This window comes from Aplidium turbinatum, chromosome 4 (assembly GCF_918807975.1).
Source record: "Aplidium turbinatum chromosome 4, kaAplTurb1.1, whole genome shotgun sequence".
Lineage (NCBI taxonomy): Eukaryota > Metazoa > Chordata > Ascidiacea > Aplousobranchia > Polyclinidae > Aplidium > Aplidium turbinatum.
The window spans coordinates 30,604,307-30,630,836 of NC_137475.1; the positions used below are offsets into that span (position 1 = coordinate 30,604,307).

Consider the following 26,530-nt stretch of genomic DNA (forward strand, 5'->3'; position numbering starts at 1 on the left):
TCAATTTTGTTCACTTGTCATTTGATTAACTGCTTAGTCTGACATATTTAAATGGCTTAACTGTTGCTTTTATTCTCCAAGTATTTCAACAAGATCCTAGTTTATATGTTTTATCCACACTTGAAAACTGATTTAAATCTGATTTGCAGCTATTACTAGACCTAGAAAGCTTAGTCGTGCTTCGTAGGCTAGTGAATCTTTAGACAGTTTTCTGCTTGTTTTTATAAATATAGAAGACAGAATTAAAAGTTTTCAAAACTTAACAAAATCGAAACAAAAACAATTGTCAACCCTTGCGAATACAGTGATATATCCCTCCGAAGCATATTCCCAATGGTAAATATCCTCTTGAAAAAAATCTTTTTCTAGCAAATTTACCCAGATAAATATATCTATTTCCCGGTAAAAATTCTTTTATTTAAAAAAAAAAAGAGCGATTACTTTAAACCCGTATCAACGTAAAGTCAATCGGGGATCCGCGTAAAGCAGATACAAAAGCATCAAAACTTTAAGAAAAATGTGAACACTATAATATAAACGACGACCTTTTAGAGTAGGCTACATGTTAATTGTATGAGTAGCCTACATGCATAAAAGTCGTCGTTTATATTATAGTGTTCAAATTTTTCTAAAATATTCTTTTAATGGACATTTGGGTTTTAAATTTGTTTTTTAATTTTGTTGGTATTAAGTGTTTAAAGTGCCTCATTTTTGAAAAAAAATATCACATGCAAAGTACATTCATGTTTAGGGATAGCTCAAGCTCTCTTATTTATCTACAGAAGCCCAAATTACGATAATGTCCATATTTCATGAACCACGAATGCTACAAGCCTCACTTAGTATCAAAAGAAGCAAAGTGTATGGTTTCCTATCCAACTTTTAATGCATTATATGGCTTTAGCTGAAATTCGAGTTGTAAAGAATTACAACTGAAAACTATTTTTTATAGCTTAAATTTCTAAACTAGAAATTGTAGGGTGCTCACTGCTCAATTCAAATAAACGCTTCAACAAAAACGTTGTTGCTGAAAATTCAATACTACTGGTAGCCTACTGCATTTTGGTTTCTTGTTAGTAGCCTGGTTTCAGTCAGTGAATTGAACCTGTTTGACACTGTCTCGTGTTGGGTTGCAGTGAAATTTCTTAGTTTTTGTAGGCCTAATGCACCGATTTAAAAAAATGTTAGGCTTATACAACAGGTAAAATAGCTTCACAAGCAAACGCATATTTATTTATTTGTATTTGCATAAGACTCAAGATGGTTTATATTACAATCACATATAAAAAGTAAAAATAAAACAAACACTCAACTTTATTTTAATTATGTTATATTTTTTGTATGTAAAAAAAGTATGCTAAACCCGCCAAGGTTACTCTGTTTTATTTCTCTATAGTTCAACAAAGCAAACTTTCTACCAAAGCTGTGTCTAAATAGATACAATATAATAGAAACAACTTTGGCGTCTCTAAAAATTGACATATTTTATTAATATGCTTGTTTGTGGTTGATCAGATATTTATAGCAGTTTATTTTCCAGATGTGGAAATGAATCCGTACTGTGTTTGTCAGAATAGTTCACACAAAATAAGGAGCAGCCTTGCTTGGATGTTTACCGTCGTAGCCGCTTTTTTATGTATCATTTGTCCGCTTTTATCCTTTTCCGCCGACGTGACATTTTTCATCATCTGCAGTGACCACTATGCTGAAACCAAAGAACTTTTACACTACGTTCAACGCGGAGGTGCACAGACAGCAATTGCTACATTTGCTGTTCCTAAAGAACAATTTATAGCTAAAAAGCACTTAGTCGGAGAACAGCAACATCCTGCGCCGTATCGCTCTGCTCGAGAGGCGTCTAAGCTTTCAGATCAGCAGAGTTCTTTTAACTTTCAACCCGTTTTGAAAAAACAGCTTGTAAAGCGTAATATTCGTCATGAAGAAGTAAAAGCTGTGACATCACCAGTAATAATCAATGTAACAGCCATTAATTCAGAGCAATATACGGTTTCATCAAACTTTTCTCTCAAAACCGCAACATCACAACCTGCGCCCAACGCATTCAATCCTTTATTGTATTCTGATCTAACCGATTGTAAAAGTAAGTATAGCTTACATAAATTAAGTAGGCTAATATTTCATTTCATATTTGTCTTGATTTAAGTAGACAGTAGCTGTTAATCACATGTAACCAAAGTATATGCTAGTGTCTCCTACAATTTTTTTACGGAGAACAATTATGACGTGTAGCCAGTTAAAGGTATTTACAATCAAAATGAATAAACTGAGCAAGTAATAAAAGTAGCTATCAATTCTGCTGTTCAAGAAAAAAGAAAAGATGTATTTTTCTCTTGTGATTGATTAGTTTCAGACTTCTAAACACTAAACAGCGGAGAAAACAAGTGAACAAAATGCAGAACGTTCGATATAATTTAGCATGATTATGACCGAGTGGTAACATTGTCTGACATGGGCTATTAGGCTCGAAAGAGGATCAGTTTGATGCTCACAAAGAAACGTAGCTTTGTCTTGGCAAGCACTTTGTGGCTTGCTTTAAAGCGAGCATGATTGAAGAGTAGTTTCGTTTCTTTCCTGTTTATTTATGTACTTTCATCTGCAATTGCCATCCTACATTCAAATAGATATACCAAAAAGTCATGATAATCTTAAGTAAAACGTATGTAATAATTTTCTTCAAAAACGAGTTTACCACTTTTCTGAAACATCAGGGTTGTTATTAAAGTCTATTTGAGCTTTTCTTGGTACTAGCTCGTCATATGAAACACATACTGCTTATCCCAGGATGGTGACACTGATGTGGCTGCACCCTCCAGCTTTTTGCGCTTAGTTAAATTATAATTTTATTTTGTTTATGTTTTCTTTTTTTGCGCTTCTCAACTGTTAATAAAAGTAGATATGATAGCTGTGTAAAAATTAAAAATACTGATTTTAAAGACTACTTTAGCAATGCGTGTTTTAAACTTTTTAGGCTTGCATTCTGACAATTAAGTCTGACCCAAACAATATAACCAATAATTATTTACTATAAATAATATAAATAAATATATAAATAATTATTATTATTATAATTTACTACTTTTTGTGTTTGATTTAACGGTGCTATGCAGCTTTGCGGTAAAAAAGAGTTTTGAATATGAAATTTGAGGCTTGGTGGCTGGTGTGAAGTGTATTAATCCAGTTACTAGTTTTAAATCAGGTTAGAACTAATACTCTTTTAAGAAATATTTTTTGTACTATAGTTCCAGTGTACAAAAGAAAACCAGTATGCAATAATGCTTCTGTGATATTGGAATACATGTCGACCACGGAGGCTTCTCTTCAATTGGAGGCCCACAGACACGTAACTTCAGATGTGTTTGAGCCTGTGTTTATCATCGGATCTTTTCCTTCTTTAGTGTTGTGTATATTTACAAGGTATATGGTTACAGTTTCTAAGAATCAATTGTCTAACAGGACGCAGTAGTATTTTTTTAAAATAATTGTTTATTGATCATTTACTTCACATAGTTTCAATGAAATAGAGAAATGCTTCATTTTGTTGTTGAAAAACAAGTAAGCTACAATCAGAACAGCGTGTGTCAATCTGGTTTACTAAAGCATTGTCATTAAACCCACTAATATTTTACTGTCGATCATCTGTTTTTGGTAAAAAGCCTATTTATTATGAAAAGGATCGAACCATGGCGACCTTAACCTGTGCGTATGACAACAATTCTAGTCCGAGACAGTCGCTCTTGCTTTGCGTAAGAGAACTATTGTCGTTTTCGTAATCGCAGCTATTCTTGGCACTTTTAATTGCGTTTTCTTCTTTTCGCTGTGTATGAACGGCGCTGTAAAGAAACTGAAGATCATTGTTTTCAATGACAATTGCAGTCTGACAGAAATAATAAAGTGATAACGCGAAAATATCAAAAAACAATAGTCCAATATTGACTTCTCCGAATGGTCCAACCGACAAAATGAAGCAAAACGTACAAAAGAAAATTAAAACAAAACCTTGTTGCGCCGTGGGCTGGGGACTCTCCAATACTCTACAAAGTATTAAAGCGATGAAAAATGCTATGAGTTGCTAAATTAAATGCGCACAGTAACTCGAGTTGCAAAAATTTATAACGCACTTAATGGATTAATGCATAGGTCGTTATAGATGAAACTCAGGCCCGAGCGGAGAGTTTCTTATCAACAACTTAACTTAGTTTTTATATAGGCTGCATCAACTAACCAAACAAGAGCCTTTTTTGCAGGTTAGTGGTAATGATTTCGAAACATGATCATTTTCTTTCGGCTTATGTAATCAATATGGCTTCCATGCCACTGCAATTGGTAACTGGAGCTTTAGCAGTCCATTCTGCATCATACCACGTTGGACAGAATGGATTCGAGTAAGTTTTTTTGTCGTAGGCTAATTATCGCATAAAGTGTTTTATCAGTTGATAACTATCTTACACATTTTGATGGGTTATGTCTTTTTCCTTACGGTACTTTTTTGCTGTTTATCTGGCTACCGTAATCAGCTGAATATATAAGTGTTCTGGCAAAGCACATTAATAATGAAACAAATGTGTTTTTAAAACCAATTGGAGTTTTGCAGTTATACAAACTTGATATTATAAAGCGTCTTTAAAAAAGTTATAGTCTTGTGTAATTGATTTATTTCAGTTTAAAAATTCAATATAGGCCTACACTCAAGTACAGTAGGCTAAACATGTTCTGTCGGTTTATGTTTGCAGATGTTGGAAATGTGCATTGATTGGAAACTGTTCATCTATTGGACCTCTTGAGTGGTTGGAAGATGGAGTCAGTGTTAGTCTCATTGTTGCAACTGTCGCCAAGCTCATAGATGGGGCAGCTGGAGGCTGTGTTCTATTTGTGGTAAATCAATGCAAAGTAATATCAAATGGAACGTTTTGAAAACTGTTTGCAATGGCATGTGGTGTACGGTACTGTAAATTTAAAAATTAAAAGAATTTATTTTGCTATTAAAATGAAATGAGATTTTATGATATAAAATTGGAAAGGTAATTCGAAACAAAACCATGTTTTTTCCTGATTTACCGAAATAAAACAAACTATTTCAATTTATTAAGATTTTGTGATTTGTTCTTCAATTTATTGTAATGCTTTTATCAACTTTCCTTTAAAGAGGATTTTTCTGGGAAATTAGATTAAACTTAACCTTTAAATATTTTGCTCTATCAAAAAATGACAAAAACCTACTCAGACAACCAGTTTATCTGATGATCCACAGGAGATTAGTTGGCAATGCCATTTATGTGATGCGTCACTTTGAAACGAATTTGAAACTTCATTTTTAATCTGATACTAAAAATCCGTGCTAAGAAGCCCACAAAGCAGTCAACATTTAATAAACTATTGCAACGAAACGAAATAGAGATTACGTTTAATATGCTTCAGTCATATGATCGGTTGTTGTAAAACATAAAAAAACTTTTTAAAATTACATATCTTTGCCACAAAAGACTTACAGGGTTATGGCTAGGCTGCAGAGTAGGGTGGCTCATTTTTGAACTTTTTTTTTAATTCTCTCGGGGTAGTGGGGAAATGGTGCCAATGAGTGAGAAAAAACTCATGACAAAATTTAAGATTCGCAACACATTGTCTTCAGCCTCCTCATGGGGATCAAAAATCGAAAAATGGGGTCAAAAACGCAATTTTTCCAAAAATATTTTAGTATTTTAGTTTGGGTAGATACAATGTTGTTTAGATATATCTAATTAACCTAAGAAAAAAAAATTTGAAGTCATTTGAATTATTGCTTCAGCTTCCTCACAGCTTCTGAAAATTTCCATTATGCTGAAAATTTCGCATTTTTGTGGGTGGTTACATAATATATAATTACGTTAGACATTTTGCCAACTATAAAACGTCATTGCATTTCTCTTTGTAGACCTGCCCTGAGCTGTTGCGTCACTTTTTAATGAAATTGCGTTAATTTGGTAGGAAAAAGTGATCTGTTTTATTTGAATTTACGTCACTGGCGAAGTTTTTGGTTATGTAACCACAAACAAAAATGCAAAATTTTCAGCAAAATGGAAATTTTCAGAAGCTGTGAGGAAGCTGAAGGAATAATTCAAATGACTCCAAATTTTTTTCTTCGGTTAATCAGATATATCTAAACATATTGTATCTACCCAAACTAAAAATATTTTTGGAAAAATTACGTCTTTGATCCCATTTTTCGATTTTTGAGCCCCATCATTAGGCTGAAGACAATTTGTTACGAATCTCAAATTTTGTCATGAGTTTTTTCTCACTTATTGGCACCATTTCCCCATTACCCCGAGAGAATTAAAAAAAAGTTCAAAAACGAGCCACCCTACTGCAGAGTTGGTTCAGTTTAGAACTTTAGATGAAAACACATATTTTAACTTCTGCATGCAACAGCTAAAATATTTTAAATGTAATTTAGGTTTTGTTTCGAACGATATGGACAAGGAAAGGTCACGTGTCTTGTTGGTGGTACGTCAGTCGGGCGATAATATCGTCGTTGTCGTTCATATTTTGCATTACTGTTTCAAGTACAATGGTTTTAACACCGAGTGTTGGAGTTTTCAGGTAATAAACATTTGTAGTTTAAATTGTTTAGACAATTTCAAAAAGTTAGTTTAATCGTCGAGTTTTTGTTGCTCAATGCTATCAATGAACAAGTGGTGAAGGCGCCTCCGCAAACCTAAAAAAGACGTCGACCCTGCGCTGAATAAAAGTCAGTGACTGTTTCTTGGCAAAACACAAAACATTCAATGATATGCTAGAAGGCAGACACAAGAGCGAGCGTCCTTGATTTAAAATTCACACCATATGAAATCTTTATAAAACAGCAAAAACGTGGTGGGGATGCAATATTGGACAATGTGTCCGTATAGGCCCAGGTAGACGACTGCTAAAGGATTATAACAATTCTTAGTTGCACTAAGCCTAGTAAAAGTTTTTAATTTTTGACTTGCCTACATAGATAAGCCTAGTTTTGGCCTACAAGATACAATGAAAACATAAGAAAACATTTTAAACACTGCAAAACCTCTAATGTAAAAGAATCAAAATGCTGTTAAAGTTGATTAATTAATTATTTGACTTGAAATAATACTCAAAATGCTTTTTTTTAATAAAAACAATTGTAGGGGACTTCAGCCTCTGCAGTTCTTATATGAACAAGCCGCTACTTAACAGAAAATGAATAAAAAAGATAGTTAACTTATGTCTCAGTGTTTACACGAAAGATAATATCAACAATTTATTTGATATATAAATATTTTAACTAGCCTACTTTTTTAGTCGTTATGATCAATTTAGCGGTTGGAATTAAAGATAAAAAAAGCAAAGAACAATTAAAACACAACTTTTGCGTTTTTATTGTAGGTTGGAGATGATGAACAAAACTGCATACTTTTATGGGAAAGAAACTGTTTGCTATATATCCATGGCATTGCTAGGCATGGGCCTAACAGCATGGGGTGTATCATTTTTAAGCCTATTTATTTACTTTATGTACAGAACTTACGTCTATTGTAGAATTAAAGAGCACCTTTCTGATGCTGTATCAATATAGTTAAAAGCCGCTTTATGGTGTAATAGGAGTTCTATTAAAGAGCAATTGTACATTGCTTTATAATATTGAGTTGTTGTAAAATATAAATGATAAAAACAAAATAATTGGGTAACTATGATAATGCTTTGTTGAACAAATGGAACTATGGTAAAGTTTCAATTTCAATTTAAAATGGTAAAAGTTTCAATTTAGCCGACAATGTTATGAGCAAAAGGGGTAATAAGCATAAAAAGCTTTCTATACTTTTTGGAGAATGACAAATTATTGATAAATTTATTACTGCAAAACGTCACTGAACAGTTGAATCTTAAAATATTTTGCTTGCAATAATGCGATTATCTACAATTCTAGAGTAATACTAAATTAAACGTAAATACCCCATTCTTGATGCATTGTTGATTGAGATGAAAAATGACATTTGCATAGGTTTTGATGAAAAGCTGTTTTCTAAAACCAAAATACGTCGTTCTGAATATTGCATATTACTGTATTGCTAAAAGAAAATTTAAATAAAGATATCAAAACTACAATCATATTATGGTAATATCCATGTGTTAAATGTATTCTTAAATTTGTGATGTTATGTATTTCATGAAACGAAGTATCCCGCTGTTCCTTTCCGTGTAATAAATTCAATCCATTTAGTTGCATTGTCCGTTTCCGAAACGTAGAAGCTTACTTTCACAGGTTTGGTTAAGAACATGATCACTTTAGTCAAAAAATGTTTTCCTTCTACCAGTGGTTCCCAACCGGGGATGAATTTCATGGTTTCAAGAGAAGAGTTTTAACTGTTAAGTCATTGAACTTTGACACGACTGTTTAAATTATTTCCACAACTTGATATCGTTTCAACGTCTGCAGACGTTGAATCAATGTAAAAACGACGGATTTTGCTGTCTGGAAAATCTTTGTAGGCTATTAAGCTTTACGCTCTTGGGACATCCATGTTCTACGTGATGCAAAGTTTGACTAGAACAATTAATGACGATAAGGTAGGCCTAGCAATATAATACTTTGCAGAAGTAGGCTACTTATACAGCTATGTATTTCTCGAAACTGATTGATATCAGGCTTGATACTAGCCATGAACAACTTTACTGCCTCGACAAAAGAGGTGAAGCAAATTCTGATCAGTTCCCAGCCAAACAAACTAGTCATTTTATTACATCAAATTAAGGTCTTTGGAAATTGAATCAACGTAAAAGACGACTGATATGGTGACTGGTTGGTGACAGATTGTAGGAAGATGAAATCAAACCTAGGTAGTGTGTTGCAACCGTACTGACCGTGCGCGGTGAGTTAGATCAGTGATTCTTGAACAGATTCTTGATCAACTGGAGAAAAGTTGTATTCAGATAGCTGATCTCTTTTGGAGACCTGTAAACAGCAAAGATCCATTGGTTAGTTTTATTGTATTCGCGTAAAAATACTGCACAAGCTCCCTTGCCGGCGAAAGCTTTTATAATAAATTTACTGGTTATCAAACTTGACTGCTTTATTTATAAATCTTCATTCTAACAAGTTCTCAAAAATCGCTTGATCTTACAACTAATTAACAATATGAACTGCGAGGCAATGCGGTTGTAGCCTACTACTAGCCTATGTCCGTTTCGCCTCACGGTCGAGGCAAAACAGACACTTAAAATATAATAGGATACTTTTTGTAAATAAAAAACAAAAAAAGTAAAACACATTAGGTTTTATATTCTGGGTAGGTTTTGTTACGTGACATATCAACTCAAAAAACGAAACAGGTTTATGATATCTGATTTGCTTGCTCAAATAGACTTTTAAAACTTTTAAAATTTCAAATAACTATAAAAATTTTAAGTTAGCATGTTCGTTTTGCCTCCCGGTGAATGACAAGAGTATAGGCCCTGAGTAACTGGGCTACGACAAAAACCTCAACGAAAATCCTGCTTACAAGATTACAGGCTACGTGGAAATTTATAAAAAAAAAATAACAAGTTTACTTTACTTTTGAACTTAAATATTTTACAATATAATGTCGGCTGAACCGGTGGTAGTTACGGCAGTGCAAATGGGTATCTTGATTTCCATCGACAGGTGCTTCGCTTGCGGAGCAGAAATGTTGAAATGAAGAAGATGGTTGGACTCCAATGCCCGTTGACAAAGAAACATAGATAATTTCTTTGAAAAAAACAACAAACAAACAGATTATTTTCTGTTTAATATTGCTGCTGTAGTTCTTTATATCTAACGGTTCAGTTATGATGGCTCATGCAGGGTGTTTGTATCATTTTATTGGCAATAGATTGAAGAAGTAGACCTGTTCGAAAAACAGAGTAGGCTATACAGAACAAAATGAAAAAAGAAGACATGTAATGTGCTTAGTCCATTTTATGGCACTTGAAAAATTTCTGATTTGAAGTAGTCATGGCATTTATTTGACATGAAAGTTGTGACATTGTATTCTGGACACGCAAGTTTACAACATCTGGAACAAAACTTTGCAGTTTTCTTGTTCTTTTTGGGTGGGTGTAAGTAGCATCGTTTCCTTTTTTGCAACGTGTTTGCTGTTTGCTTGAGTGAACTTCGAAAACATATGCAACGTCTCATCATGGCCTAGTTTCTTTCGTGACCATGGAGTTGCGAAATTTTCTGTCTTGTCGTCATGTGGGGCAAGATTAGGCTATTAGAAAAATCCATTGTTAGGTAAGTTCGTCTTGTTGAACATTGGCTACTCTGATTGCTAGGATACATTTGCTTGCAATATCCATCAAGTTGAAAAATAATATTGAGCGACCATCGACGGATTTGTTTTGTATAAGTGTAGGTATGTTTAAACCATTTGATCAACTAGGACAATGGTTTTTAACCTTTCAAAACTGCGGACCGGTAAAAATATAAAAATCTTTTTGCAAATCGGTAACCAGAGTATTGAAAGCACAATCATTTTTGGAAAGGTGCGATAGGAAAGTATAAAAAAAAAAACTTGCGCGAAACTATGCTCAAATATTCAGTGAAGCCTTGGCAAATATTTTAGTGTGCGCTGGGACCAAACTTAGACTATTTTAAAGTTGCTTGTATAAAATACTTTTGAGATTGAAGCTGAAGAAAATGCTGGTTTGTACGCAATGGCGGATCCAGAAAAAAATTGGAGAGAGCACAGAATTTAAATAATTCTTACCAAAATAAACAATGCAAATTTCGAGATCCAAAAGAAGATATAAAATTTTAGCTTATTTTGGTCTATTTTTCTGTAGGCTGATTTGTGTTTCAATAGGCTATTCTATCTTTTCACCTAAGACTCACAGTTTGTATTAAACTTAATTGATCCAATTAAATCTTAGATTTCTGTAAAAACTAGAGCCAAAATCTTTAGTTTAAAATTGAAATTAAGTTTTAAATCAACGTTTTTCACGACCACATGATTTTAATAGCGCATGACAAGGTTTGCCTATAGTCTTAAATGATCTTTCAAAGAAGTTCTGAATATTTGTCCCCGATGTTCCCACGTTACCACATAGTAAGTAGATATAGTTTATTTCACACTTCTATAAACACTAGAGTAGGTTAATTAAATTGTTGATCACTTGTTTATGCAATATGTTTTCTTTGGGAATTTTGTATTATTTTTTCAGTTTTTGAGAGGCACAAAGGTGCGTACTTTTATCTAGGCTGCTATTGAAAACACGAAATTTCTATGCCGCTAGTCAAGGTCAATAAAATGCGATTGGGTGAGTAAAGTGTGCGAAAATATTTTGTAAAAACGGAGAAAAATGCCATGTTTTTCCCCAATTTTGCATGGAACACATGAGCATTGAGCAAGTGCCCCCTTGGGATCCGTTACTGTTTGTACGATGAGTTTAAACAACACCTCTGCTAGATATAACATTGAAATAAGCCTAACCTCACAGAAGAACATTACAAGTGGAAGAATATTATGCCTACACAAGGAAAATGCCGAAAAATCGAAACAAAAGTGATTCATTGAGCAAACTGAACAAACGAAGACAACTTTTTTGCGGACCGACACAAAAGTTGCCTCAGACCGGCAGTTAAGAACCATTTCCAAACCACGTTATTTAGTTCATAGATTGAAGTATGAGAAGTCGATATGCCGAACAGAAACCCCGAGCTCTGCAGTGGATCAAACTCACAAGACACGAGGCACAACGTCGCTTAGTTCAGTTCAGTTCAATTGTTTTTATTTCTGACCATCAAAGCAAGAACAATACACGTCTACATAGCAAAGGTCGAGAAAAAGGTAGAAGCGACAAAACGCGAACGTTAAAACGTGTTTGTGACCAAAGTAAGTTATTAAGTTGAAAAAAAATTGTCACCGTCGCAACACCTTCAGAAAAAATTTAGGACAAAAAAGAAATTAAAGAAAAAAATGATACAAACAAAAACTTTAAAAACAGGAAATACTGTATTTCAATTCAATCTGCTGTTTTTTTTTTGGAAAGATTAATTCCATGTTTTGAAGTTAGATTACAATCCTGGACAATTATATTAGCCTTATTTGAAAAAGCGCATTTTTTATTTATTCTTTTAACAAAGTTTTCACCAACTTGTACAAATATTATTTAATAAAGTTTTTTTACAAATAAAGTTTACACCAACTTATAGTTGTTAAATGCTCATGTAATGATAAAACAAAGTGTTTTAATATGTTGTTAGAGCACCTCTAGTCAGTTTTAGAGCAGCAACTTTTTTTGGCATAATTTTTATCAATGTTCCACATAAATCCTTAATTTTTTTTTCAGAATGAACCCAGACATGTATCAAACGTTTTATGAGCTGGATTTAGTTGCTTTTAGAAACATTATAAATTGCATTCTTCAAAGTATTGCGCGTGACTTCTTGAACAAAGAAGCTTCAATATCAAGCGGCACTGGTTCGACTCTGAGGGTGTGCGCATGAACAAAGCATTATAAGGACTGCTCTCCATTCAGCAGCACCTAATGGATGGAATAATTCCCCGGCAAAAACACTTCAACACGAAAACTTTCACTTTGCCAATCTCGGTGACCGCGTCTGCGTCAGTGGTTCAAAGCCTCTACAAGTATGCAAAACTGCCAGGATCAAGCTCTCAAAGAAGCTTTCCCAGTCCGAGGATAAAGATTTAATCAGCCAATTACAGTATCCCGTAAAATTTCATTAGACACGTATCCTGTGAATTACCAAGCCTAGGAAGGAACTCTATATGGTTTCCTCACCCAGTAAATCTGTTTTGCAGTGTGGCATTGAGTTAAATCTTGCTGAAATATGCATGGCTTAAATTTGTACCACTCTCTGATTTGTACTTTCAATATTTCTGTGTACTTTACTAGTTTTCTTCTATAGATAATAAACAATCTGCTAGGACCATGTATGAAAATAGTACCAATCACCAAACGTAAATCACATAACCTACAATCTTTCTTCAACATACAATTTTATTCAAAAGTTGTAACGTAGGCTTATTGTTCTGTCAGTGTCAAAAATATTTTCGCAACAAATGAAATTTTTTTTGTTTTGATCAAATAAATTTATTTCAAACACATTACGAAAAGATTGAGTTTGATGCATAATAGCAATAATTGCGAATCAAATTATTGTTTATTTACGTTAAATGGTTTTCAAAGATATTGCTATGTAAGTTCACAATTACTAAAAGCGTTACTTATAATAAGCTATAATGTATCATTCTTACAATTCAATAATTAGTTTTAAAATATGCAAGAGCAACATTCAACGTTGTTACTTCTTATGACATTTGATTACAATTATTTCATAAACATTGATTATCATATTTCACGTAACAATCGGTAACGTGTTCTATTTTTTTTTTAAATTAAGATGAGCAGTAGCCTAATTGTTTAATTCCATTGTTTTTCACACAGGGGTTGGCGGCCAAATGAGCATGGAAAATCGTAGCTGAGCAGGTTTTCATAAGCCATGTACGCGCAATCCTGCCCATTTCTACCATTTGGTTGTCCTCTTGACCACAAAGCCTCCGCATCAGTTGCAGAATCACCATTAATCCATCTCCAAGTTCCCTCTTCGTCGATATCATTCAATCCAATCCACATGCTGATGGAAGGGTTCAAAGCGTTCCTGATCATCCTGAGAACATGCAGTGAACAAAGTATGAAAGCGGTGAGGCAGTACAAAAATAAAACAATAAGCCACTGGTTTCAGGGCTGTTTTAATTAAACCACTGCTTTCATGGCTGTTTCAATCAAACCACTCCTTTCAGGGAACAATCAACCACTGCTTTTTCCTGTTTAATGATTTAGTAAACCATTGTATTTTATTCAGATGTAGTTAAATTGTATGTATGTTATTCCTGAAGAGGACATCTTGTGATGTCGAAAACTTTCGATATTTAATTTGTTGCGTAGTTTTGTGTTTCTGCAAATATAATAAACTTGAATATGTTAAATTTGATCACGTTGCTCGGCTTCGTATGCTTATGGTTCAATAAAACAGTTTCTTTGGTTAATTTAGTTACGAAAACCCTTTGGTATTATAAATGGGTAAAATGATTTGGTAGCAGTGCACCAGCTCAGTGACTGAGCGGTTTCGCCTTTGGCTCTTTTGCTGGTAGATGTTAGATCGATTCCCAGTTGGGTCAAACTAAAGACTTTAAAAATGTGTTATTTCTTCCATAACGCAGTAGTTTATATAGACTTTACCATAGTTGTTATAGAGCAAAACAAAACCATAACATGATTATTGGTAATAAATAACTTTTTGGTAATGTTGGTAATTATTGATAATAAATAATAATGCTATAAATCTTGCTAACACTGCCTGAAGCCTCACCTTCTATTGTTCATGGTTCGAATTCCATAAACTGCTAAATCAGCTCCAATTCCTTTGCAAAAGCTTCTGCTTTCGTCATACGTTTGACGTGAACCTTGTAATTTGTATTGATATCCATTTGACAATCCAACCCATCCGTCATCTAATCTTGAAATTCCGTTTTGCTGTGCTAAGATAAGAGTCCTATTGAATTTGTTGGTATGACTTGCCGGCAAAGTACACTCAAAATGTTCTTCCCTATGTTGCGCAGTGTCCCAAACTGTTGTTCGTTTGCAAAGTGTTTATTTACTTGAAAATGAAGAAAATGTTAACTGTTATTATCTACCACGGGCACGCCTATACCGAGACAATTAGTGGCAGACAGTTTAGTAACAATAAGCCACTGTTAATGTGATTTTTCCTCCGGGTAATTATGAGCCATTAAAAATGGGCGATGCCTTAACCATCGAAAAACTGGCATTGGTAGATGTAAGACGTTGATGCAACACTGGGAGTATTCCTTAGAAAACACAAGTTGCAAATGTGGACAGGAGCATACGATGCAACTTCCACTCGAATTCTCGGTTCTAAAAGCAAAATGCTCTGCACAAGATGTGGCCGAGTTCAAGGATAGAGCAAAAGCAGGTGTAATGCTCTGGGCTACGGCCGTGTGTCACCCAAAAAAGAAGTATATAATACTTGTCTAAAAAAAGTTGATTTAAAGTCTCGTTTATTTTATTTATGTGACCATTTTAAAGTTGAAAAAGCCTTCTGTGTTAGTTAAAAAGTAGTATACACACGTACATACTTTATGTAGACCTATGATACAAAATTACTCAAGTTTTAAAGAAGTGTTTTCTTATTTGATCCAATATTAGATGTTTCAAGAGTTGGTATAGAGTGGGTGATGGTGAAAAAAACTGGACTTTAGTCATGTAAAATAATTTGTTCCATAAATCAACCAGACCAACTATTGTTTAGGGTCTGAGTATAAATACATACTTTAAAATATAATAAATATAATGTCCAGTAGTGGCTAATAAGGTACACTATAGTTTATTTGAACTTACTTGTAAATTTGGACTCTAGTCTTCTTTCTAGGGCCAATATCTTATCTGAAATATAGCCTATGTAAATTCAATTTTTGAAAGACATTTTGACAATAAAATATGGAAAAGTGTTATCCAATGTCTGCACAAGCTGCAAAAGTGAGAGAAAAAACATTATAAAATAAAAATAAAATATGTAATATACATACTGCAAAGTGACAGTTGTCATGCCCAAACTCTGTAACGCTGTCAATCATCGCACTCATCGCACAAACAAAATAAACGCGTATACATAAGCACGCGCATAGAAATACACGTTAATTTACATTACACTACTAAGCTGATGATGATTTTATAACAGTTCGTGTAAAGGGCAAGTTACAAGTATGCAGCATGTCATGCACATCCCTGCTGAACTAACTACAAATATACTTTCCACTGAAGTAGAGCCACTACTGGAAATTATATTTTTTACTAAAAGTTGTTACTTAAAAAGCCAAGCAGACTTCCTTGTAATCAACTCTGGTATTTAACAAATAGCATTTCAGCATTTTATTTGTTTATGATTGTGCTTCACTGCGCTTTAAACGTATTTATATTGAACAGTTAATTCAAAAAGGTAAAAGAAACAATTTGTGAGTAGAAGGTTGCACATAGCTTGAAGCTGCAGGTTTTAACATCGTCAGATGTTAAAAAACAAAGAAAATTCGATTTCGAAGATTTTAGTCAGACTGTTAATTTTTCAATAACAGTCTGATTCAGCGTTTTTCAACTTACTTTTTCTCATTTGCTACTGCTTCCCCAAGGCAACAAAAAGCTTTTATATCATTAAGAGACAGCAAAAAGTAAAAAAATCTCAAAAAATGTCAGTCAAACACTAGCAGTAGCTGCAATCAAAATCTGTAAAATGTAACAAATCAGGCCGCATCTCCAGGTGGCCATGGTAGAAGAAACACGAGATCTAAATTTGGCTCATCAGAAGAATTTAAATTAACGAAGGATCTTTAAGGCATAAACGTATTCCTTTTGGCGGCATAAGACTGGACCGAGAGTTTGTATAAAGATTGCTTTCAGTGCTACAAGGTAGAACGAAGACCTTTTGCATGAATTGAAAACCTTTCGAATTTAAAGTTCAAAGCACGTTTTTAGTTATCCAGCAGGTGTTGTCCCATTGCATAGTTACTAAATATGTTTTTGTCATTTACAGTTTTGCATGCGCCATTTGGTTGGGTTCTGGTTGTATTGTTTCCTTCTCTATTTTCGGGTTGTGTTGCTTGATTCGTTCCTCCAGGCGTTGGGTCGTGCATGTGGCCTACGCACCAACTCTCGCAGTGGCACTTGGATTGGCAATTTACCTTATTAAATTTTATGGAAGGCAAACAGTCTTTGTTGCAGGAACGGAAAAGTCCTTTGATGGTGAAGAATATACGTGGTTTAACGGCAAAGAAACATTGGTGAATTAAAACATTAAAACCAAAAAAATTTTGATTCGAAATGTTCTTTGAACTTTAGACTCGACATGTTTTCGGTTCTTGCTAAAGGCCGTTCTTCGATCCATCTTGCTGCACTGGAAGCAATCTTTATAAAAACTCTCGATCTTGTCTTATGCCTTCAAAAGGACTTCGCTTATACCTTTAAGCTCCTTCGTTGATTTGAATTTTTCTAATAGCCAAATTTACTTTTCGTTTTTCTTCTACTATATAGTAAATACTTCATCACATTACCAGGTCAGTGGCCAAATGATTATCGCCTTCGGCTCTGGTGCTGGTGAATCTGAGTTCGATTCCCGGTCGCTTCATACGGAAGATTTAAAAAACAGTACCGATTGTGCTCTTTTTTGCATAACGCAGTAATAGTCAGGTTCACTATGTCAAAAAAAAGAGTTTCGTTTAAATTTTTTGGAGATTAGCAAACCTATACATTTTCGGAAAGCTTAGATCATGAGGAATCCGAAAAACGTTGATTACATTTGCAGAGATGTCTGCTTGGCCGCCATTTTGAACTTTCAAAATGGCCGCCGCAAAATATATATTTTGATATATCTCGGCTCCTAATAAACTTAGAAACTTTATCAAACATGCTAATTCTATGTTTTAAGGGTCAAGAAATCCATTAGAAGCATACCTAGATACCAAGCGTTAACCACTTTGCCATTATCCGCCATATTGGTTTTCAAAATGGCCGCAGAAATTATATTTCGTTACATTACTAATTACTAGTTGAGATATAAACTACATTCAACAATAACATGCTAGTACTAAGTTATGTTGACTAAGAAAATCATTAGAAGCAAGCCTGCACGCCACTGTCATATTTTGGACAAACATTTTCCAACAGCTGCTGTCCTGAGTCTTATTTCCAGCATTACAGTCAACGTCATTTTCGCAGTCTATCCCGCACAGGCACAAGTCGGTGGAGGTCAAGTTGTTCCTTCGACACGAACATCTCTGGGTTGAGCAGTTGGTTTTGCATTGGCATCGGTCTAGCTGAATAATGGCTTGTGGTGCAGGTAGAATCTTTGTGGTGATAGGTGAAATCCCACTTCCATGCTGATGGTAGCCATGCCGAAGTGGATGAAGGAGCTGTTGCCACATGACAGTTAGTGTGGCACCAGACACGACTCTGAACTCGCACGCGTTCAATGTGCTCCTCTAATGCACCAATTGTTGGAGGAAAGTTTTGATTTGCCTCCAAGTTCTTGCAAAACAGGTGCCACCTCAGTTATGGATTGTTGTTTATGTGGACACCCTTCAGGCAGCATATCGTGCAGACAAAGCTGCCAGCATTTCTTTAACATTCGGAGATAGTGTGCTGTCCTCAGGTAAGTGTATTAGTGCACTGATTGTTTCCATTCCTGCCTTCAAGTAGCCTACTGTTGGAACCACTTGGTTTTATCCAATCCTGAGAATCTGCCAACATTATCAGCTCCACTGAAAGTATGGAATACGGGTAATGCTTTTGCCTTCTCTTGTCCTACAGCTCTCCATATTGGTGCGATCACCAGTGTACCTGATAGCATGGAAATGGACGAGTGTTTGCAGAGTTGGTCGTAGTTTGCAACAGCAAGGACAAGAACGTCTGTGTCCAGACTGAAGAAGATTAACTGCGCACCAAGACTCCGCTGTGATGCTGGGGGGCAGATCATCAAGGTGTCAGCTTCGTGATTGTTCACTTCAAACGTGATGTTTGAAGATTGCTTCTGGTGTGGCCTGACGCTGAAGTATCACCAGCTTTGGAGAATGCTTGTTGTATCCGATTACTTCTTCAGCAAGATACTATGTCAAATCTGCTTTCGTTTGGTCATGGGACAGGAACCTACTCAGTGGTATATGTGCTTGGTTCTGGTGTCATCCATGATTTGGTATTAGACGGGATCTTTGTCTTTTCGTCGTCTTGCTCTAGTTATCTTCTGGACGACCACCATGCTATTGACAATGGCAATTTTTTGACTCATGTGCGATGCCGATGGTAACAGTTCTGCATTAGCAGTGTGAACTCTCTGTCCACCCGATGCTGGTTCATGCGCATCATGCTCTGTTCCATCAGTTTCAACCAGATGCTGCAGGCAATGGATGAGCTTTGATTTATCAGTGCATGGTAGAACTGATCCATCTGGAGCGAATAGTGCTCTCGGTGTGAGGGTGAACTCATAGTTACTGATAGCATTCTTCTGGTCAATGTCCCGGCTTGATCTGGATAGGACCATGAAGCGCCCGTAGGGATCTTTTGTTTCTTTCAGATCGACCGACTGGTCACGAACCTTGACTGTTTCCTACTTGTTTTTTGACATGTACATGGGGTTGTTCTGCTTCTTAACTGGTGCCCATAAGCTGACATCGCCATTAATGCGTTCTGCAGCATACTCTTTGTAGAGCTGTTGTCCCTGCTCATCGACGGTCAGGATCTGTTTGACATTTTCTTGTGGAACACATGCGTGTGTGATGAAGTTATACAACTCATCACCTTCAACTGCGAATGGATTTCCGTGACTCAGTATGGTAGCTTTTATCTTGTCAACAGCTTCATGCTCCTTCCTGACAATGGCTGGTTGTACTTCAGGGTGACTTTTTTTTGGAAGAAGTGTCTCCAAACTGCTCTTTGAACTTTTCTCAGAGGCGCGACATCTTTGGTGCAGCCAGGAAAACGTTGCCGGGCATTCGTGTTTAGGGACGGTAGATTACGGGACGCGCAACTCCGTTGTTCCGCCAACATTAGAAGGGTCAATTGCCAATTTGACATTTTTTTCACGCTTTGTTGCTCGCTTGTTTTTAACTAAAAACCTTAAATTACTTTAAAACCAACTTCATTTTTCTTATATAACCTATAAAATGTACATTATTTTGTAAATCAGAAAAAATCGTAACCCTTCTAGTGTTGCGGATAAGCCAAAAGCGGATGTAGTTGCGCTTTCCGATATTCTACTGTCCCTAATTCGTGTTGTTAGAATGCCAATTAGTCCAGAGCGGACTTTCATCATCTTGTTGAACTTCTCTCATGCACGATCTGCACCAATGGACACAAATGGAATCTCACCCTTGGTAACAGACACATTGCCTTCTTGAAGTTCACACCAAGTCTCTGGGTGGTTGATTTTCAGGTCATGCATATCTGCAATATACCGTGGCCAAAGGCGCTTGTACTTTATCCGATCTAGGGCTTATTCAGTTCTTCACCAACTTGCAAATGGAGATTGAGATCTGCATTCCGGGACGCCTCGACAAATAATAAGATTGTTTCCTCACAGTGAACATAGTTCATCATTGACTTGAACATCGCATTAGAGGACTTTTCTGTTTTCCATGCTTTCGATTGCTGCATCACATCTTCATCTATGAGGATTCGTTCCAGATGGTCATGAGCAGTCGAGATGGATTCAAGAGTAATGTTTCTGTTATCAGATAACGATGTACATGCCTTCTGGACGTTATCTGCTGATTTTGAGCAGATAATCTTCAGATGTGGCTTCTCTGTGAAAAACTGATTCAAGGCCAGTTTTACAAAGCTATTTAAGTGTGGATGTGTGCACGAAGAGTTCTCTTGTAGTGCGCACACTTGAGAATTTGTCTTGTGATCGCAGATCTATACACATCGGCTTCGATCCAGGCATCATCAACCCCAGAGTTCTCTATGGAAGTTCCGAGAGCTCTTAGTGCAGCCATCACAGCATGCAGCTCACCCAATCTGGAAACAATTTCTCTTTTCAGGTCGACCCTTGCGTCTAGCAACTATACTGCCTTTTCGTAGAGGGCCATGTCGAAGGTTATCACAGTTGAGTACCCCTGACCAACGACTAACGTCTTCTGCTGGGATAGTCTACTTGTAGAATCACAGTCAGCATAGTAGGCCACTCGTGGCAACTTCAGGTAGCAGGGGCAGTGCACCAACGTGAGTGAGTGGTTGGCAAGATGAGATGAGTGACTTGTATTCTGGCCATCCGGGAATCTTGCTCTGTTTATCATTTTCTCTTGCTCTGGACAAAGTACATGCTGTGACCCACCCTAACTGGGTCAGTTCATTTGACTGAGCAACGCCTGTTGTGTTGGCCTCAAACCTCCGTGCTCTGTTGTCAAGTTCTGGTTTTGGCTTGGCACATGGCTTAATGTGCACATGATATGGAAGGATTGATAAGTTCTTACCTGCAGTAAGTTCGAGCTTTGGTGCGACTAGTTATCCTGGAACATTTGCTTTCTGATACACTACAGTGATTGTTCCATTGTGTGGTGCCTTTCCAGTACGCGGACAACAAATACGAATAAATACTTTTTCATTTCATTATTTTCATTTTTTATACTTAATTACGGACAGACACGACGTAACACTGTATATAAGTAGTAATGTAACGAAATATAATTTCTGCGGCCATTTTGAAAACCAATATGGCGGATAATTGCAAAGCACTTAAAGCTTGGTATCTAGGTATGCTTCTAATGGATTTCTTGACCCTTAAAATATAGAATTAGCATGTTTGATAAAGTTTCTAAGTTTATTAGGAGCCGAGATATATCAAAATATATATTCTGCGGCGGCCATTTTGAAAATTCAAAATGGCGGCCATGGGGACATTTCTGCAAATGTAATCAACGTTTTTCGGATTCCTCATGGTCTAAGCTTTCCGAAAATGTATAGGTTTGCTAATCTCCAAAAAATTTGAACGAAATTACATAACGAACCTGACTATAAGGATAAATCGGGTAATAATGTGATGACATAGTAAATCTATCGCAATTTTCAAGTTTTGTACCACCAGTCAAATCTTCAAGAAACAATTTGTATTTACCTGATTGATTTGTCAGTTGTTCACGAAGAGACGACATTTCGTCTAAAACAATAATAACACAAAATTGATAAACATCTGTGTAAAACAGTCTTAATGTAAAACAAGACTTCCGAAGCTATATTGACCTGCAAACCACAAGCCTGCCTTTTATATGTTGCAAGTACATCACAAACATTAGAAAATTAGAATAAATAATAGGGTGGTCCTTGTTTTTCAATTTTGGAAAATTCAATGTCTGACCCTGCTAAAATGTGCTACCAGGCACAAAAACACTGTGTGTGAAATCTTTTTAAAAAATATTGATGTTTAGAGGTTGCCCAAGAGCAATGAAAAATCACCATACACCACCCCCATAGAAGGAATGTTGTTCGGTTAATCATATTTAATTTACACCATTATTTTTCATAAATGAATTTCTAACAATGCTTTCTTATTTTCTAAACAGATTGGTAAGTTAAGTAGAAAATAATGGCAAGTGTGTCTAAAAGTCGAAAAAAGGTGTACCTTCTAGATCAGTGGTTCTCAACCGGGGGTCCGTGAAGCAATTTGTTTTGTTTGTTTTATTATCTTTATCCTGCATTGCGGGAAAGCGGACTTGAGCGCTATGCATCGGTGTACGCCTTCCGACGTACAACTGACCCACGCTGCAGCCGACTGCAAGGTCTGTTTCCGGTTGTCTACTCTACTTATGACTTAAATTTGGTACTACCCATTACTCGAAATCGATCACTGGGTAGGGGCAATTATCGTAAAGTTTCTTGCCCAGAGAAACAACAGCAAGTGCAGGTGGCTGGAGTCGAACATGCAGGCTCTCGACTGCGAGCCCAACGCGAGCCCAACGTGAAAGTTTCCGAGTTTTCAGCATGATTGATAAATTGTGAAATTTAAAAAATTTTTGTGCTTTGTTTCTGTATTAGCCTACAGTGATTCTCCAACTGTAAGTTGCAACGCACTGGTGCGTCGTTTGAAATTGCAAAGGACATTGCACAAAGGTTTGGTTTCTTAACTAAAATATATCATTTCAATGACTTAAACCTTTTAATAAGGCTATGTTGGCTATCTGCAACTTAATTCTTTTGAAACAGCGGATTGTTGTTCAATATTTAACTTAACATAAAACTGATAACATATTATAGTGCCAACATATAGCTCATAATTCATAACATAGTTTCGTCAATCTCATCAATTGTCAAGTGTGTTGCGCCATCTCGTATGGGTGAACTTATTGAAGCCGCTGAGCGAGATGCAGGTTTACAAAAAGTCAAAAACTATTGTAAGAATGGATGAACTACTGTAAGAATGAAGAATCTACGTAAAAGCCTGGATTCTTGCTCCACTTGCGGTTAAAGCTCCCAACAGTGACCTGTGTGTTTTGAAGAGCTTGGTTGATCATAAGTGCATTAATAAAGGCATTTCAATGGTGACGGCTAAGAAGATGGCTGCCCATTTACGGTATTTATCGAAAGAGTTAGTGGGTCTTTCCCTGTTTGATGATGACATTACAACAGATGTGAAAGATGAGATGGTGCAAGCAATGTCCAGCCATGAAGGAGAAAGCCTGGTAAAACGGGTTACATTAGTATTGAGTAACCTTGAAGGAAAAATGTTATCACCACACATAGTCACTCTTCAAGAAACTGAACATTCCAGACTCTTACCTTCAACATCCAGCAACAGAGTGGGACAAAGATCTTAATTTTCAAACCGCTCAAGCAACTGTAAAGTCTCTGGCTGTTACAAACGAGCATGCTGAAAGAGGAGTTGCTCTTCTGCAAGATTTCTCTGGACGTTTGACAAAAGATGAAGAACAATTACAATTCCTCCTGCAAGTCGTTTCTGATCAGCGCAAGAAATATCCACAAGCCCTCAAAAAGACCTCAATGCAACAATGATTGGTTGGTCACCATGACACTCTTGGTTGGAGTATCGAATATACTGTCTAACTAAGGACATGGACATTGCATAGTATAATATCCTAAATTAAAGGTATTAGAAATATAGAATATCGGTATATAACTATATATATTATTTGCTGTGTTATCAGTATGATTTCTAGACTGAACAAAAACCTGTTGAACACTATAGTCAATCAATAAGTATTTTGTGTTACTCTGTGATGGTTGATGTTCTTTTGATGAAAATCTATGACGCTAGGACTTTAAAGCATCAATTTATTAATAGTCTTTCGCCAAGCAGTTAGCTAGGTCCCCTCACAGTAAATAAAGAGATGCTAAAGTTCAAAATGTTGAATCAGAACAGGTCATGTGACTAGCCAGGCATACTCAATTCCCAGAATTTGCTACTTGCCTTTCATCGTTAGCACAGATAGCATGGACTGATGACTGCTATACAATCATGGAATGATGTAAAAGCACTTGTGCTCTATTTCTTTGACATCTAGCATATGCACATTTTTCGCTATAAATTCCAAATTTCAACGGCTCTGGGCTACCTTTAAATATATGTATATTTTTTTCATATTTTACACAGAGTGTTTTTAAGCCGATGAGAACATTTTGGCATGGTCAGACCTGAAACTTTCACAAAAAAAAAATTACCCTCAAATAAGGACCACCCTAATAAATAATTATAATTTTATGTTTACTTGATTAACTTGTCAGTTGCTCACGCAGAGAAGATAATTCATTTAAAAAAGAATAACACAAAACTTATGAAAAACAACATCATATTACGATATATTTACTAATTTTACATAACTATCACGCTCAAGCAACGGTAGTTAAGGTTAGAGGTAGTGCGCTTGAGCAACGGCTTCACCAACCGGCTGCGTATTGTAATCGGCAGGTCGCTGCAGCAGGCTACACGTAGCCCTATGCGAAACTACTAAGTTATGATTAATCTTTCAAAAATGCTTTCTCTGTCTAAAAATGCTCAAAATGAATGGGCTCTATCCAAGGGGGCTGAGGGGGTGATCAACACTCCACTCATTGGAGTCAAGTTGAAATGACTATGACAACTTTAGCCTACTGTCCAAAAATCACCCCCCCCCCCCCGAATTCTGAAAGTGGATAGAGCCCCTGTCGAAATGTCTACAGCTTTAAGATTTTAATCATTGCACTGTTGGTTATCAAGCTTTGGTGTTTGGAGAAACTGACAAAACAATTATCCGACAATATTCGAACTGTGTCAGTTAGTTTAAAACTCCTGCAAATCAACAAGGTTGCAAGTGGTGGCAACATTCTTGCTGGATTATAAACGGCTTAAGGTTAATTTGATGTGTAGCCTGCAATTAGACGTTTGCTAAATTGAAAGTAAAAATCACAACCCAATCTTAACATTAATTTTACATAATGTTTTATTATGTTTAAATATTATACTTCATTTTTCAATATTGAAATAATTTATCAAAGTTAGTGTTTTTAAAAAAAAGTTGTCTTTTGAATTTGATTGCTTTAGTTTTTCATTTTTCGAATTGATTTGGCTTGAAAGAATAATTAAAGCTAAGTCAGTCGGTTAGATAAAAAACTAAAGCAATCGAAATCAAAAACTGACTTTCTTTCACTGCACTGAAGAGATCCCTAAGATCGAAAGAGTTGGCCTCTGTCTGCAGTTAGTACTTAGTACTGCCTATTGGGCATTTTCTTTTAAATCATAAAAAAGAGTATCAAAGTCATGTAATTTTTAAATTGTGTGGAGCTACATGTTCTCAAGAGGTTGCTGATCTATTTGTTTTCACGTATTGAACCTATATAATCATTTTGTATCTTTTGCGGATACTTCTTTTGTTTCATGGTCAATCTGCCAGATGTTTGTATGTGAAAGCCTCTTTTTCTTAATGCTTTTGCTTGGGATTTGATTTGGTAATTATTTTTTCCTATTGATTCTTCCACCAAAGTCATTTACGTCACATTGGTCATCACATACAATCAGCGTATAGAGTTAGTTTTGTTTCAAAAAATAACGTACCTCGGAGCTGATTGACAACTGAGTTATCTGTGATGCCAGGATCTCCTTTTTGTCCTTTTCTTCCTCTTGCTCCAGTCGGACACTTTTTCCTAGGAGGACCTTGCTCTCTATTGGCTTCATTGTTTATGATGGATGACCCAGTAGGTAAAGCAGATGATTGCGTGCACGTCAATTGCAACTGAGCGCAGCAAGACAGCACACAGACCGCTAACAAAACTAGAGGTTTCAATAACATCTTTGTCTGCATATAACACTCCTAAACTAAATCAGTGTAAAGTTGAAATAATTGTATTTGATAGGTGCATCTTATCAAACATATTATATTACTTTATATATTGATCCAAAGTTCAAATATAGTTATTACTATCTGAATCCTTAACAGCCTGTTTCACCTTTAACGGATCATCAGAAGGGTCTCATTCAATAGAATCTATATATTCAAATAGAGTCTATTTGAATAAGACCCTTCTGATGATCCGTTAAAGGTGAAACAGGCTGTTAAGGATTCAGATAGTAATAACTATATTTGATTTAATTCGCTTTGCTGTGCTTTTTGGGTTGGCATTGAGCACTTTTTGTAGTATTAATAGTTTTTATTGTTTTTGATCCAAAGTTCAATATATTACACAACAAACTCTCCAGAATTGAATTGAGGTCACACGATGCTCACCCCAGTAACAAAACTGCTCTTTATAATGTCTCCTTTGGAAAAACCGAAGAGCTGCCTCCTTTCGAAAAACAAAAACAAACTATTTAACCGACCACAAAATGATTTAGTATTCTGTTCTACAAAATTGCATTGAAGATGGTAAATCCTTATGATGTAATTGCTGACCACTTTTATTCTGGCAGCAAAGAATTGAGTTTATGAACAATAAACAAATGAAGTGTTTAGGTTTCTGTGCACTCCGTACATGAAATTAGTCATTGAGC

At 35.8% G+C, this 26,530-nt stretch overlaps 2 protein-coding genes across 5 annotated transcripts in view; one reads left to right on the top strand and one right to left on the bottom strand.

Moving 5' to 3' along the window:
• Positions 1-8,203, top strand: part of LOC145769053 (uncharacterized) — an 11,041-nt gene extending 2,838 nt beyond the window's left edge. Inside the window, exons 3-8 of the mRNA XM_082580650.1 lie at positions 1,541-2,101; positions 3,261-3,435; positions 4,266-4,403; positions 4,752-4,893; positions 6,452-6,597; positions 7,399-8,203. Of these exons, the coding sequence (XP_082436776.1) occupies positions 1,541-2,101; positions 3,261-3,435; positions 4,266-4,403; positions 4,752-4,893; positions 6,452-6,597; positions 7,399-7,588 (1,352 nt within the window). The 3' untranslated portion in view covers positions 7,589-8,203. The remainder of the gene's footprint in view (positions 1-1,540; positions 2,102-3,260; positions 3,436-4,265; positions 4,404-4,751; positions 4,894-6,451; positions 6,598-7,398) is intronic.
• A 4,818-nt stretch (positions 8,204-13,021) lies between these two features.
• On the bottom strand, positions 13,022-25,836 carry LOC145769580 (CD209 antigen-like protein C). 4 transcript variants are annotated; one of them, XM_082581235.1, is made up of 5 exons: positions 25,598-25,836; positions 21,671-21,712; positions 15,415-15,459; positions 14,366-14,534; positions 13,022-13,663 (listed from the first exon to the last, which is right to left on the bottom strand). In XM_082581235.1, exons 1-5 carry the CDS (start codon positions 25,830-25,832, stop codon positions 13,417-13,419), a joined length of 738 nt encoding a protein of 245 aa, XP_082437361.1. In that variant the 5' UTR covers positions 25,833-25,836; the 3' UTR covers positions 13,022-13,416. The 4 variants fall into 4 exon arrangements, with proteins under 4 accessions (XP_082437361.1, XP_082437360.1, XP_082437363.1 ...); XM_082581234.1 differs by having other exon boundaries at positions 15,415-15,471; XM_082581237.1 differs by lacking the exon at positions 15,415-15,459.
• Positions 25,837-26,530: the final 694 nt, after the last annotated feature.

What these genes read in the sequence shown, in the direction of transcription:
- LOC145769580 (XM_082581234.1), bottom strand. Translation starts at nt 25,832, where the DNA reads ATGTTATTGAAACCTCTAGTTTTGTTAGCGGTCTGTGTGCTGTCTTGC. An exon ending in ACAACTGACAAATCAATCAG is followed by an intron (nt 15,472 to 21,670) that starts GTAAATACAAAT and finishes GAATTTACATAG; the next exon opens with GCTATATTTCAGATAAGATA. An exon ending in CGAACCATGAACAATAGAAG is followed by an intron (nt 13,664 to 14,365) that starts GTGAGGCTTCAG and finishes GCATGTTCTCAG; the next exon opens with GATGATCAGGAACGCTTTGA.